The 15,809-nt window shown below is 42.5% G+C and overlaps 1 protein-coding gene and 1 pseudogene across 1 annotated transcript in view; one reads left to right on the top strand and one right to left on the bottom strand.

Annotated features, from left to right (window-relative positions):
- The window catches only part of LOC102842525 (putative ubiquitin carboxyl-terminal hydrolase 50-like), a 32,404-nt gene that overhangs the window by 13,751 nt on the left and 2,844 nt on the right, over positions 1-15,809 (bottom strand). Inside the window, exons 2-6 of the mRNA XM_006831655.1 lie at positions 13,696-13,890; positions 12,982-13,177; positions 9,777-9,986; positions 5,695-5,837; positions 3,009-3,141 (exon numbers count right to left, since the gene is read on the bottom strand). Of these exons, the coding sequence (XP_006831718.1) occupies positions 3,009-3,141; positions 5,695-5,837; positions 9,777-9,986; positions 12,982-13,177; positions 13,696-13,890 (877 nt within the window). The remainder of the gene's footprint in view (positions 1-3,008; positions 3,142-5,694; positions 5,838-9,776; positions 9,987-12,981; positions 13,178-13,695; positions 13,891-15,809) is intronic.
- Positions 1,425-1,895, top strand: LOC102823748 (annotated as a pseudogene).

The following is a 15,809-nucleotide window of genomic DNA, read 5'->3' as shown; positions in this document are numbered from 1 at the left end:
TCCTTTGCCCTTTCAGTGTATTGTCCATTTCTGACATTCTATTATTATCGTTTGGACCTCTTTCTGTAGGTTTTGAATTGTTTCCAATGCTGTATTTATCTTATTTGATTCTTCCTGTAGCGCTTTCCTGACTTCCTTATTTTTCTCAACTCCACTGTATAGTGTTTTGATAGATTTTATAATTATTTTTCTGAATTCCTTCTCCAGCATTTCCAAAGCCTACCCATCTTCCAGTATGGAGTGTAGGTCTACTTCCAGCTCATTTGCCTCAGTCACTTTATCTCATTTCTGGACATGTGCAGATACGATCATCTGCTTCTGTTTTTTGGGTGTATTCAGGAGTTATCTGTGGCCTTAATACTTAGATGGGTGTGTGTTTTTCTATTTTTTATGCTTTCTGAATGCCTCCAGGTAGATGTAATCAGGAGATGGGCTTCCCTTTTCACTCTTCTTCCTGAGAAAATTCAAGATGCCACTGTTGGTCATTGTGACATAACTCAGGATTTAATTTTTGGTTTATTTTGTTTTTATTATGCCTGTCTTGCTCCACAATGCCCGTTCAGGCCTTTTTTCTAGTTTTAAACAGTTCAGGGCCGGTTATGGCTGTTTGGTTTTAATTGGAAACTGTCTCTTTAAATTTTGAGGAGATCTGTGCACATGCCTAGTAGAACCCTCTGGGAGTGGAGGTGTGATGTCTATTCAATCTGGCACCCCCTCTAGTCACCAGAATGGAGGTGCATAGACAACAAGGGACCAATGAATAGATACAAAAAAAAAAAAAGTCCCCACCTTTGTCTCCGCGGTTCTGTCAGGCTGCCCTGATCCTTTCCCTGCTTGGTCTCACCCAAAATGGTGGTTAGGAACAGCTGAGCGTCTTGAATTAGAAAGCAATGTATTTCTTGCTCCTGCTACAAATTCCCCTATCTATAACCTTCAAACCTTGTAAATATTCCTTTATATGTGGTTCAGAGTTCTGACACCATCCCCTGAGCCTGCTTAGTCCGGTCTTCTGTGTTGTTGCTGACGCAGCTCCTCATTGCACTTCCACACTCTCTGCCATCTTGTTTGTTCTCAGACAAATCTTGTTACGTACTTTAGATGATGAATGTGATGCCATTCCTCTTCAATTTGTCATTCCTGGCATAGTAAACTATGTGAATGTCAGATTCAAAATGGCCAATACCTGTCCATTTCCACTCACTAATGCCTAGGATATCTATGAATACAATACAGATTTTGAAACATCAAGATAATGAGCAACTTGATGTCAATAAATTTGGAAATGTAAAACAATCAATTTTCTAGGAAAAAATACTTTAACTGTGGCATACAGAAGTTTTTTAACATGGGGTTGCCTGGCTTTCCGTGGCCCGTTTGCCATGGCAGCGGCGGTGGCAGCATCTCTGTGAGGAGGGCCCGGAGCCATGATGTCAGCCTCCACAGAGAGATTCTCTGAGGCTTCTGCAGCCTTCACAAAGAAGCTCGGGGAACTGACAATACAGCTGCATCCCGTGGCTGACTCTTCTCCCGCGGGACCTTAGATAAAGACCACAGTGAAGCGCAAGGTGTATGAAGACTCTGCCATTCCCCCTTCCAGCTGAGTCACCCAATAAAGGGCCCAAGAAGTTGACATCTGGTATTTTGTCACCTCCTCCAGCAGCCCCTCCACCCAGCAGCTCATTGTTCCTGAGGCCGGGGGAGATCCCCCATAACGAAGCAGAAGGCTGATGTGACTTTCAGTGCTCTGAATGACTCTGATGCCAACAGTGACCTAGTGTATATTGAAAGGCTAGGAGAAACTGCCAGCCAAGAAACTCAACTTTGACCAGGATAGCCTGACCCTGGATTCTGGCCTTCTTGTGACCTCTGCTGACTCTCCTCTACTCTCCCACTGAGCCTTCACCTCTGACCGCTCCCATTGTTCACTATGGACCTATAAATCATCTGGAATGCCTACTGAGGCCTGCCCTAGAGAAGGTCAAAGGCTTCTGGGCCAGGAAGGTCTACTTTGCTGTCCCTGCATAAGCATAGGCCCAGCCCCTTTGACCTCCACCTGATGGACACATTTTTATAAAGAAAACAATAAAGATTTCCCTCTCAAAACAAAACAAAGTTTTTTAACATGAAAAACACAACCCATAAAGGAAAAATATTGATAAAATGGACTACATTAAAATTTCTAATTTTATGAAAAGACACCATTACAAGAGTGGAAAATCAAGTCACAGAGTGGAGGAAGATCATTTAAAAATACATATCCAGGATTTGTGAAAAACCTGGAACCCAATACCATGGAGTCGAACCCCACTCATAGCAACACTGCATAGGGTTTCCCAGGTTGTAAACCTTTATGGGAGAAGGCTTGGTGTGGCCCCAGCTACTCCTCAGAAACCCTATACAGGGTCACTATGAGTCAAAATCGACTCGATGGAATACAATAACAACAGACCTTTATGGGAACAGAAAGCCTCATCTTCCTCCTGAGCGCTGGTGGATTTGGCTGCAGACTTTGCAGTTAGACAGTGCTTATCCTACAACACTACCCGGCTCCTTAGTATTTCTAAAGAACTTCTTATAATGAGAGGCACCTTGGTGGCACTGTGATGAACTGATGAAACATTTGCTAACTGAAAGTTGATTCACACCCCCAGCTGCTCTGTACGAGGAAGCTGAGACTGTCTGTTGAGATTGAACATCTTGGAAACTCTATCAAGTAGTTCTCCGTCCTATAGGGTCACAATGAGTCGGTGACAAGTTTGGTTTTTTATTTAAAATAAGGAAAGACTAAATAATAGGAAATCGGCAGGAGTTGTATAGACATTTCACAAAATACAGACATCTTACACTTACACAGTACTAATGTTCTAGATGAAAACAAGGGCCTTGTAGACTCTATGTTTTAAAAAGGAGGTTGGAAAATTCAGGGAGAAATGGCAGGTGTAGGTATATAAGCAAGTAATTCTAAAGTTTCTTTAAAAGTATTTTTATAGTTGTTATATTTTACTCACCACCACTGCACATAGGTTGTATTTACGATGTTTCCGAAAAATTGGACAAATGTAAGGAGTGAGGTCCAAGTTGGTGAGTGGGTAATGAATATCTGTTCTCAGTTTTCTTTTCATTGCACCCTGAATGTCAAACCTGGGGGGATAGGTGTGTGAAATACAAGTAAAAAGTTTATGAGCCACTTATGAATGAAGTCCACACACCTTGACAAATTCCAAATACAATTAAGAGTAATGTCTTAGATTACTTCGTGCATACTGTACAAATGGGAGCTCAGGGGCTCCATAAGATAAGCTCTGGACTGTGAACCACAGAGTCTACAGTTCAAGCCTGCCAGCTGCTCCGTAGGAGAATGATGAGGCTTTCTGCTCCTTCGAAGACCTAAAAGCCTTACAAAATCTATACAGGGTCGCTATGAGTCCTAATGACATGATGGCACTTAATAACAGCATCCACCTGCCCTTTCAGAGCAGTTAGCAATATCAGGGCACCATCTAGTTTTTCAAGTCTCAGGGTCATAGAGACTTGGGGTCATGTGGTCCATTAGTCTTCAGTCAGGAAGAGACCACTAGTTGCACCTTACATGGCCGTTCACAAGCTTTAAGACCCCAGTGACTACTCATCAAAGTAGGCTGTACACCATGGTGTCCCCTGTAACATAGTCCTGAGCCCCCAGGCTCAGCAACTCATTCCCTTATGGTGTTTGGTTATGTCTAAGAAGTTTTCATAACTTTGCCTCCTATTTGATTCACGACATTCATGGATGGATATATTTGCAGCAAACATAAATACACATATACAAATATCCTGTGTCAAACCCATATCTGTTCCTGGGTGTATTTCCACTCTTCCTTCCACACCCATTCAGCCTATGTATGAATCTATACATCTACATGCGTTGTTGTTAAGTGCCATCAGAGATGTCCAATGAGATGGATTGTCACAGTGGTAACAACAATGGGCACAAGCATAACAATTGTGAGGATCGCACAGGACTGTGTAGAGGTCTGTTGTATATAGGGTGGCTATGAGTAGGAGCCAATTTGACAATCCTACAGTAACAATTGTGTACGTCACCATTATTGCAGGATTATGCACTTGAAGTGAGTTGATAACCATCAATTTTTTGCTGTTGGATGTGATCAAGTTGCTCCAACTTATTGTAACACAGCGTCTGAGAACTCAGTCTTGGAACCCTTGACATCACTCTTTGTTTCCCTCAGCTCCCCAGAGAGTCACTACTCAAATCCTGTTTATTCTAGATATATCGCCTCAACACTTGTTGAAACTACCCCACTCTTTTACCTCAATTGCTGCTATAGTCCAAATCATTATTTCATATTTAGACTCTTCCAACAGCATTTTAATTATTCTCCCCTCCCGGCTCTCCCCTTCCCCAACCATCCATCAGTTCACTGAGTTTCCTTTTCAACCCTGCCAAACCACGCACCTCAAATAAGTTACTCTGCCCTAAGGATAAAATCCAAGTATCTTAGTAATTGATCCAAGACTCTCCACAAAGCTCTCACCTGCCTTACAACTCATCACTACTTCCTTTCCCATCCTCACATTTATTTACCATATGGACCAAAATGCCTTGGCACACATTATTTCCTTCTCCCTCTTCTTTATCTGGAAAATTCCTCATCCTTCAATGTTATTATTTCATGTTGATTCTCCTGTGAAGTTTCCATCTCTCCTCCACCCCCTAAATTCCAGGTGTAGGCTGAAAACTTCAGCACAGTCCCCAGAGAAGTCTAGACAATAGGAAGGACAGTGGCACCAACCCAACAAAATACAGCACAAGATGTAAACTCACGGTCTTCATGCAGGTTCTGGGTCATTCATTATTTGGTGAGCTTAATAATTTTAACTGCTTATATGTCTATTTATAGCAATGAATGAAGTGGGATGGTAACAAAGAATAGAAGCCAGAAACTATTCCTGCTAATTGCAAGGCTGCATTTTTGGATTATTGTTAGCTCTGAGTCATAGCTTGCCTGTCCACCTCTCCCTCACTGTACTTCCATTTTGGATTTTCTCCTAGCTCATACAGGAAAGATGCTTTGAAGCATATTCCTTTGAATGAAAAAATCCTGAAATTATACTTCATTCCCATCTTCACTGTGGTCTTGACCACTCCTCCCCACTCAGCAGTAGCCACGTAGAGCTGATGACCCTAAGAGCTCATCACCTAAATGCTGAAGGAACTGGCCTGGAACTGAGATAACAGGACAAGAAGAAATAGGAGTTAATATCGAATTTGAATAGCCTTTGAAATCTTTGTTATTGTTGATTAGTGCTGTCAAGTCGGTTCCAGCTCATAGCACGGTGACTCCATACGATAAGCACTAGACTGAGAGCCACAATGTCTGCAGTTTGGGCCTGGCAGCTGTGCTGCAGGAGAAAGCGGAGGCTTTCTGTTCCCTTGAAGATTTAAAGCCTCAGAAAGCATATTCGGGGTCAATGAGTCAGCGCCGACTCAGTAGCACTAAAGAACAACAACAAAGATTTCAGAGGATGTTTGAATTAGACATGACTCCTTTTTTATTGTATATATATTCTGAGAATCGTGAATTTGCCCCAAAATTGACAGGAAAATGTATCTTGTAAAACTGTTTTGCTAGGCCAACATTCATGACCTTATCATACCTTCAAATCTGACTATAAATCGCTAAAAATCCATACCTTTTTAAATGAAAAATAATGATTTTGGGTGCTTTGGAAATACTGGTCCTCACAGCAGTTTCTTGCTTGGTCTCACAAAAGGAGCAATGAATTTGGTTATTCCAGGACAGTGTGTCTTGTTGAAAAAAACACTGGAGGCAGTCCTGTTGAGACAAGAAAAGCATTTGCTGACTTCTATCTCTGTTGTATCAGCATTTTGGAACAGCCATAGAAATGCAGCCCTCAACAGCCTCTCTCAAAGTCAAATCCAGGAGCTAGCAGGGCCACAGCCTGTAAGCTGGAGAGCTAGCAAGGAAACCTAGCCAACCAAGGAGATACTTCTTCGTTAGTTGGTTGCTGAAATGGACCCAAGTGCCATCTCATTTATAATCTCTGAATCAACATTTTAATGTTCCTGGTTGATTTCAAAATAATATTAACTTTACAATTTCCACTAACTAAAGCAGGCAGCTGTTTCAGGTTATTCATCTCATGACTAATGTGATATGGTGATTGAAAAATGGTCGTATCTTAATCTTTTGGGGAAGCCCATAGTAAAGACTACAGAACAGAAAAAAATTAGACCCCAGGATCTCAGGAGACATCTGTTAAGGACAAAATTATGTCCCTGAAAATACGTGTTGTAAATCCCAACCTCCCTGTGGTTATAATCCCATTAAGACTGGGTTATCTTTTTGTCTAATTCAAGATAAAATGCTTGATGCAAAGGCTTTCAACTATGTGGACCATAACAAAGTGTGAATAACATTGCAAAGAATGGATGTTGCAGAACACTAATTGTGTTCTTAAGGAACCTGTACATAGACCAAAAGGCAGTTGTTCAAACAAAGCACAGGGATACAGAATGGCTTGTATCCTTTCACCATTCGTACTCAATCTGTATGATGAACAAATAACCTGAGAAGTTGGATTATATGAAGGACGTGGCAGCAGGATTGAAGGAAGACTCATTAACAACCTGTGGTATTCAGGTGATACAACCTTGTTTACTGGAAGTGAAGAAGAATTCTGATGAAGATCAAAGGCTACAGACTAAAGTAGAAGTACAGCCAGAATGTTCCTTAGAAGTCACGATGGATGGAAAGACTTCATCTCTCATACTTTGGACATGTTGTCATAAAGGGCTAGTCTCTGGAGAAGGACATCAAGCTTGGTAAAGTGGAGGGTCAACAAAAATTAGAAAGACCCCTAAGACGGTGGTTTGACACAGTGACAGATTGTGGGGATGGTGCAGGACTGAGCAGTGTTTCATTCTTTTGCACAAGACTCAATGGCACCTAACAACAACAATCTTTGTTATGTAAATAAGACAAGATAAACTGCTGTGTTTTCAATCAGTGCTAATTGACATATGAAAGAGATTAAGAACAAGCTAGGAAACTGAACAAGGGAATGCTGAATAAAATTAGAAGAAGTGTGTATCATGATTGTAGTGTTTCACCATGCTATTCAATCTGTATGGTAAGCAAATAATCTGAGAAACTGGGTTACATGAAGAATTTAGCATCAAGATTGAAGGAAGTCTCATTAACAACCTGCTATATACAGATAACACAATTTTGCTTGCTGAAAGTGAAGAGGACTTGAAATACTGATGAAGATCAAAGACTCCAGCTTTCAATATGATTGCATGTCCATGTAAAGAAAACAAAAATCCTTACAACAGGACCATAAATAACATCATGATAAACAGAAAAGATTGAAGTTGTCAAAGACTTCATCTTGCTTGGATCCACTATCAACACTCATGGAAGCAGCAGTCAGGAAATCAAATGATGTATTGCATTAGGTTAACCTGCTGCACAAGACCTCTTTAAAGTGTTCAAGAGCAAAGATATTAGTTTGAAGACTCAGATGTACCTGATCTAAGCCATGGTATTTTCAGTAGCCACCTATGCATGTGAAAGTTGGGCAATGAAAAGGAAAATCAGAGAAGTATTGCGTTTGAATTATGGTGTTGGAGAAGAATATTAACAGTACCATGGACTGCCAGAACAAACACCAAATCTGTCTTGGAAGAAGTACAGTCAGAATACTCATTAGAAACCAGGATGGCAAGACTTTGTCTCTTGCACTTTGGACACATTATAAGGTCCCCGGAAAAGGATATCATGCTTAGAAAAGCGGAGGGTCAGTGAAAAAGAGGAAGACCCCCAAACAAGATGGACTGACACGGTAGCAGCAACAGTGGGTTCAAACAACAACAATTGTGAGGATGGTGCAGTTGTACATGGGGCCTCTATGAGTTGGAATCCACTCAACAGCACTTAACTACTAACAACAAAACAAGCGGAAACAGGGGAAGAGAGAAGCCAAGTCAAAGGAGCTCATGGGTGAGAAGCAAGGACCTTCCGCCAGAGCCAACAGAGAGAGCGCTCCCCTAGAGCTAGTACCCCGGATTCGGACTTCCAGCCTCCTAAACTCTAAGAAGAAAACAAACGTGTGTTTGAAGTCAGCCACTTGCAGTATTTCTGTTATAGCAGCGCTAGATAACAAAGACGTTTCTTAAATGTGGTCAGGTTGCAGGCTTTGCAAGCTATTAACCTAAAGACAAAGATGAGCAAAGATTATGTCAGCACCGCTCAGACAAGCTTACAGTTTGAGCTCCGAGCAAAGCCCCATCCTGAGTAAGTGGTGTGTTTCTATTCTCTACTTCTGGTATTTGTAAATAACTATGTGAAAGCTTTTAGCAGGAGATGTGTTTTCATAAATAAGAAAATACATAAATGTGTATATTCTGCAAGCAAACACATAGCTTCCTGTCTCCTTACTGCTCATGGTCGCTCACTGCCACCCCTGGGCTGTTTACAGATGAACTCTTGGCACAAACTTACGGTGAAGACACATAGAGAGTGGATGATCCCGCTCTTCCCCTCCCAACTCATTTCATAGCTGTGATCTAAAATATCAAAGGCTCAAGATTGAAAGTAAAAAGCTTTTGTATCTATGAGGGGACTTCAAAATGCTTGTGGAAAAACTCCAATTTCTCTTAATTCCATTATTCTACAAACTTTTTGACACCCCCTTGTCTCCTTGATCTGGACCTTCAGGCCTCTGGGGTGAGGGAAGGCCATACATTATTTATAAGAAATTATAGATCCCATCTCAATAGACTGAATAAATTCTGTGTATTTTTTCCCCCAGTTTTACAAAGAGGCTGTTTTGTTGAGTACATTTTCAAAAGTAACTTTTTGTTTGTTTGTTTGTTTTTTAATGTTTTATTGTGAGTTTTATCATAGTTTACATGAGAAAACATCAGTTCCATATTCATTCCATCGTATATCATTACATTGCCATGGTTCCAATCTCCTCCATGCATTGTCTTCCGACCAAAGGGCATATCCTAGAAGCCCATGCTCTATACTCCCTCCTCCCCCCTCAGTCTTCGGCCCACAGTTCCTCTCCCTCTCTGGATCCAAAGTCCCCAGCCGCTTCATCCCTCCATGTCATCATCTCTGTCTCCATCTCAGGCATCCCCGGTTCTCTGGGTGGGGTCCCGTTCTCTGCTCTTATCCGTTGGTGGTCCCAGAGACCTCCGCTCCTAAACTGGAGAAATAATCGCTTTCTTCCTTGCTACAAAACATCTACCCTTGCATTTCCAACACTCACAATCCATCTTGATAACCATTATTCACTACAGTGTCGCACGTAACCCATCTGTATTTCATTTCATCAGCTCCACCTAGACAAATTGGATAGTACTCACTGGAGATTCTGCCTTCCTCCATGCCCCCTAGCTCTAGGTTCCCTCTTGAAAGCTTGTAAGCCAGTTACTTCTTGCCTTTGTAGTCCCTCCCTCCCCATTTGGGTATCCAATGTCCAAGTTGCCCCTCTCTGTCTACTCTGTGTGTGGAGGGGGTGGGAATGTTTCTTGCTGTAAGGATTTGTTGTCAAAAGTAACTTTTAATTTGTATGTTGCTTTTCAATGAAATACTCCCCTCATGGGCTTCCAATTTTTTTTTTTTTTTTTTTAAGTTACAGAGAAGCCCACTCATATGAACAAATGTAGGACTCAAGCCTGAGAAGCTCCAAGCTGGGGGTAAAACCAGACAAAAGCAAGTGCAGGAACTGGGGGGTCCTACCTGAAGAGAGCACTGATACTGGGAGGGAATGGGGAGTGAGAGGACCGTGAAGTCTTCGTTCCTGTAGCTGCAGTTCTCGCACTTCAAGCACGTGATCCCAGAGTTGAGCTGCCCTTCAAACAGCTGGCTGATGATGGAGGACTCACTGGCCATCGCCTTCTTGCAGCATCTTTGAGTAAATCCTTTCTCAAATGACCTTCTTTGGTGATACTGAACCCAGAGAGAAGTTCCCACCACCCCCAAAGGGAACATTGATTAGTTATTTGTAAACAAATAAAAATAACAAAGGTTCCCCTGACTCTGATAGTTAGAGATAGATGTGGCTGCTTATTTCCGTAAAGATTTAGTCTCAGAAACCTTAGGGACAAGTTCTCCCAGAGCCCCTGAGTCAGAATCCAATGGATGACAGTGGCTTGGGTTTGAGCGCTGGTAGTTTGGTGTGCCAACAGCCTGTGACAGTATGACTTAGTGCCCGGGGACCAGGGTTGCCTGGGAAGAGGGTAAAGGGTCTGATCTAGAGCTAAAATAAGGAACTTAATCTTTCCTCTAGCCCCTCAGCGTATGCCCCATACCCTCATTTCCTCTCTTTGTTAGAAAATGCACTTTTAAAAAGAGCACATCTTAATTCCTTAACACAACCTACTTCCACTAGCCTGGTGGTCTGGCTTGAATCTAGCTTACATAACGTTTCAGGGAGCGCACCTTGAATTTTTGTGATTTTTAGATCTACAGGATTCTTGGTGTGGTGCTGTGGACTAATGCACTGGACTGCAAGGTCCATTTGAACTGCAAAGTCAGTGGTTCAAGTTCACCAGCCACTCTTTGGAAACCCTATACAGGGTCACTATGGGTCGGAACCAGCTGGAAGGTATTAACAGCAGCAAACGTAGGCTATGTGTACTGAAGACTCGTGAACTGTACAGCCAGCTTTAGTCTGGAACTGAGCACACTGTCCCACGCTTGCTTGCTGTACTGCCAAGGCTGTCCACCCTGAGAGCAAGTGAATGTCCCCTTCCCAAGGTCAGCTAGGAAGTCAGGGCGCCGTTCATTTCAGACAGGCTGCCAATGAGGGCCCCGGGAGTTACTGATCACCACCCTCCCTTCCAGCTCAAATAAAAAGGACTAATTGCCATGTTTATCTTGTTACTAGTACAAATGAAAAGTGGAAATGAGGCTGGAAAATGAGAATCATCAATAGATAATGTGCTGACCTGCAAAGTTGGTTTGAGTCAAAAGGTTGGTGGTTCAAGGCCATCAGCTGCTCCTTGGAAGCCCTATACATGGTTGCTATGAGTTGGAACTGACTCAACACTTAACAACAACAATAGTTTGTGGAGTCCTAGTGTGCTGTAGGATAAGCACTGAGTTGCAAATCAAAAGGTCAGCAATTGAAACCCACCAGCTGCTCCTTGGAAACCCTATACGGGGTTGCAATGAGTTGGAATCCACTCAATGTAAGTACCAACATTGTAACAACAACAAGTGTGGTGCTGTAGGGTAAGCACCAGACAGTTACCCATCAGGTCAGCAGGTTAAATCCAACAGCCACTCCTCAGAAATCCTATACAGGGTCGCTGTGAGTCGGAACTGACTCAACGGCACTTAACAATGCCTAGTTGGTGATGTTGATGCTAAGTATTTCCTGAATATTAGCTATGAGATGAGCTACCATCAGCACAAGGACATAACTTTATGGCATGTGCATCGTAGGCTAGCATTGAAGGCAGTGAGTTCCGTAAGTAAAGACAAACCCCTAGAAACTCTATCAAATGTGTGTCCCAACATAACAAAGAGCTCAGGTGAGGATGTTCGGTATGAAGAAACTTCCAAGTCTGCAGGTTTACCCCTTAATCTAATACCAAGTTTTCAGATTTTCACGAGTTTACAGGTACCCAGAGAATCTATTTTAAGTTGTTAAGTCCTCATGAGGAATATATTTCAAAAAAGTAATTTCCACTATAAAAAAAATTAGGCCAGCCTACACCTATAAATGCAGTAGCTCAAAAGAGGAAACAAATCCCTGCTGCAAGAACTATTCCCACCTCCTCCACACAAAGGGTAGACAGGGATGGGCAACTTGGACATTGGCTACCCAAAATGGGAGGAGGGGTACAAAGGTAAGAAGTGACTGGCTTATAAGCTTTCAAGAGGGACCCTAGATCCAGAGGGCGTGGAGGGAGGTAGAGTCTCCAGTGAATAGTATCCAGCCTGTCCAGGAAGGGCTGATGAAACAAAATACAGATGGGTCTCTTGTGATGCAATAGTGAATAATTGTTATCAGGACTGATTGTGAGGGTTGGAAATCTAAAGGTGGACATTTTGTAGCAAGGAGGAGAGTGATTAACTTTTCAGTCTAGGAGCGGAGGACCCTAGGACCATCAATGGAGAAAAGCAGAGAGCGGGATCCTACCCAGAGAAGCAGTGAGGCCTGAGATGGAGGCAGAGAAGACAATGTCAAGAGATGGTGTGGCTGGGGACTCGGGATCAGGAGATGGAAAGGGGCTGAGGACTGTGGTGAGGGTGCGGGGTGCAGGCTTACAGGGTACACCCTTTGGTTGGGTGAGGATGCATGGACGGGATGGTAACTATGCCAATGAAATGATGTATGATAGAATGAATGTAAAGCTAATGTTCTCCCATGTAGACTATCACACAATTCACAATAAAACATTTATTAAAAAAAAAAAAATTAGGCCAGGCAGTTTTTATTTGCAAAGTCCTAGATTAGTAGTAGAGCCCCTAGGTGCTGCAAACAGTTGTTATATTTAGCTGCTAACTAGAAAGTTAGATGTTGGAGTCCACCAAAGGTGTCTAAGGGCTGGCGATTCATTTCCTAAAGAGTAGCCATTTAGAAGGCTCTGGAGCGCAGCTCTTCTCTGACACACACAGGGCCAAGAGTGAGAATCCATGAAAGATTCCTACATCTTGGACGATTAGTGGCAAGTGGGCTTTTTTCAAAAGACAGAAGACTGTAGGGGTCTCAGAATCTGTGTTTTAAAATCTTCCCAGGTGATTCTGATGATTGGCTAAGTTTGGTCAATCAAACCTATTTCACACTTACTTGAATGTTCCACACCCCAGCACCTAGCGAGGAATTTGACACAGAGTAGTAATTGTTTTTGTTACTGAATGAAAACGATGGAAAATAAAAGTAGCTGATGAAGCGCAAGGACAATCCTAGCTCCGGGCCTAGTATTCCACTTACCTTCTTCAGAGCTTCATGAAGTTCGTTCAGGACATAAATCAAGAACTCTTGGGCATCCTGCTGTGTTTTTTTCATAAATGCCGGGTAGAGGTTTCCAAGAGCGGACTGAAATATTTCTGGTGAGACACAGTCTGAGTCCCCAAGCCACATGTCTGTCATCAGGTAGGCAAAAGCAGTGGCAACCTCACCGCAGCTCCTTGGAAGAAGGAAAGGACCTGTTTCTGGCTGAATTGATGAAAAGAAAGCACCTAAAAATGGGAGCTGGGGCATCAAATCAAAAGCGGACCTTCATTCATTCCTCAGTTGACCTTTCCGCTTTCCTCACCCTAAGCACTGACTCACCAATCTGCAGTGAAACTGTTGAACAAATAAGCCCATGTTTCCTTGCTTACTGGATCCCCCACCGCTATAAGGGATTTGAAATGAAACTTAGATTCTATAGGAAGGTGCATTGGGCTTGGGAGAGAGAGAGACGGCAGCTATACCTGGAAACAAAATCTTGGATGTAATGCAAAATGTGAAATGGTTCATTGAAGATTAGTAAGTAAGCTCATGTAAACCCATGCTTACATTGCTTATTGGGTCATCTGACACTGATTGGGTAGCTGTAGCTTTGACTGAGTTGTTTGGCCCTTAAGAGGGACATCAGATGGTCCCTTCCCTAACTTGACCTGAAGAAGCAGACTGGACTGTAGAGAACACAAGTGGACTTACTTTTGAAGAGCAGTAATATACTTTCCGGAGAGAAAGTATTCCACCAGCGGCGAGACACTGCAGAGACACTGTAAGATGGCATTCATGTAGCATGAGTTACCCAAGTTCCGAAGCCCAGTCACACCTTGCGGGTGAGGCTGGTTCTCCTGAGCCTCATGAATCGGGGTGGCATTGTAGTAATCCGAACATTCTGCTCTGTGTTGGTGCCACGTAGAAAGAAAGGAAAGCATTTTGAGGGAACAGAATGTGCACAGTTGAAAATTAGTCCAACCTTATGAAACAAAGAGTTCTTAATAAGGCATCCCTCAGACACAGTCTCTACAAGGGACAATATTATTCTGATTTGGAAGACTAAAGCCACATTATTTTTTCCTAATCTCTTTGAACAAATACCCACAACCAAGTAAATCAGAGATAAGTGTTTATTCCTAAAACCAAAACAAGAGTCCTAAAATTGCTGGGCTAAAAATGCACATATTCCCACAGTAATTAGGTGATGAGGATTAGATTAAGTAAGACAATGTTTCCTTTTATGATTAGCACATGTCATGGATTGAATTGTGTCCCCCCAAATGATGTGTCCTAGTATGGTGCTGTGCGTTAATGCTCCAGACTGCAAAGCTGTTTGAACTGCAAGGTCAGCGGTTCAAACTCATCAGCTACTTCTCGGAAATGCTATACAGGGTCGCTATGGGTCGGAATCGACTCAACGGCACTTACCAACAACAACAAATGATGTGTCAGTTGGGCTGGACCATGATTCTCCAAGACTTGGCAGTTCTATGATGGTTCCCTGTGATATGATCTGATGTGAAAACCCAATAAAAGGAATCAGGGTGGAATACATTACCCTTAATCCCACCAGAACTCTGATCTGATGTACGAGAGATTCCCAAGGGTTTACAAGGGATAAAAGGAGAGAAATGTGAGCAGACAGAGGGATCTATTCCTCCCCAGATAGAAGAGGCAGAAGTGGAGTGCAGCCTTTGGCCTGAGCTCCTTGTACTGTGAAGCTCTGAGAGCCAAGGGAAGACTGATGGCAGGATGCACAGAGATCTCCAAGAACTACTAGCTCCACAGATGCTGAAAGGAGACAAGGACCTTTCCCCAGAGCTGACGGAGACAGCCTTGCCCTGGAGTTAGCATTCGGAATTTGAACTTCTAGTCTACTAAACTGTGCGAAAAAAACTGTTCAACTTGTGGTATTTGTCATCCATAGCAGCACTGGATACCCAAAACAGCCCGTGTGGAGCTGTGGGTTAATGCGCTAGACAGCAAAGTCTGTTTGAACCACAAGAACAGCGATTCAAGCTCACCAGCCACTCCTTGGAAACCCTATACTGGGTCGCTATGGGTCAGAACCGACTCAATGGCACTTAATAAGTAACAATATTAACAACAGTGTTGTTAAATGCCATCAAGTCAATTCCAACTCATAGTGACTCTGTATAGGGCTTCCGAGGAGAATTGGAATGGCCAACCTTGCAGTTCAAACTGACTTTACAGTCCAGTGCATTCACCCACAGTGCTACACCTTAACAACAACTACATTTATTAGGCGTGGCATTAAATTAAGCATTTCAAATGCATTTTTGTATTTATTCTCTACAATAAGTGTATGAGGTAAATACAATTAGTTGCAGTCCTATTTTACATAGGAGGTATCTTATTTAAATAGCTTAGTCATTTGCTTATACTAACAACCTAAGGGGTGTGTAGTGGTTTATAGCTATCTGAGCTATTTGATTGACATCACGAATGTAAGAGTGTCCTCATACGCATATTGAGAACATAATCAAATCCATTGCTATGGAGTCAGTTCCGACTCATTGGTGACCCTACAGGACAATGGAGAACTGCTCCATAGAGTTCCTGAGACGTATGTCTTTATGAAGCAGACCGCCATGTCTTTCTCTTGTGAAGTGACTGGCAGGTTCAAACTACTGGCTTTTTGATATGCAGCTAAACACGTTAATCCCTGTACCACCAATGTATGTATAAAGAGTGCATACACATGCAGTAAACAACATTCTTATCAATGGAGAAAAGATTGAAGTTGTCAAGGACTTCATTCTTCTTGGATCAACTATCAACACTCATGGAAGCAGCAGTCA

Source organism: Chrysochloris asiatica, unplaced genomic scaffold, assembly GCF_000296735.1.
Source record: "Chrysochloris asiatica unplaced genomic scaffold, ChrAsi1.0 scaffold00004, whole genome shotgun sequence".
NCBI classification, from domain to species: Eukaryota; Metazoa; Chordata; class Mammalia; order Afrosoricida; family Chrysochloridae; genus Chrysochloris; species Chrysochloris asiatica.
The sequence above is the reverse complement of the archived record's forward strand: the minus strand, read 5'-3'. Positions and strand labels throughout refer to the sequence as shown.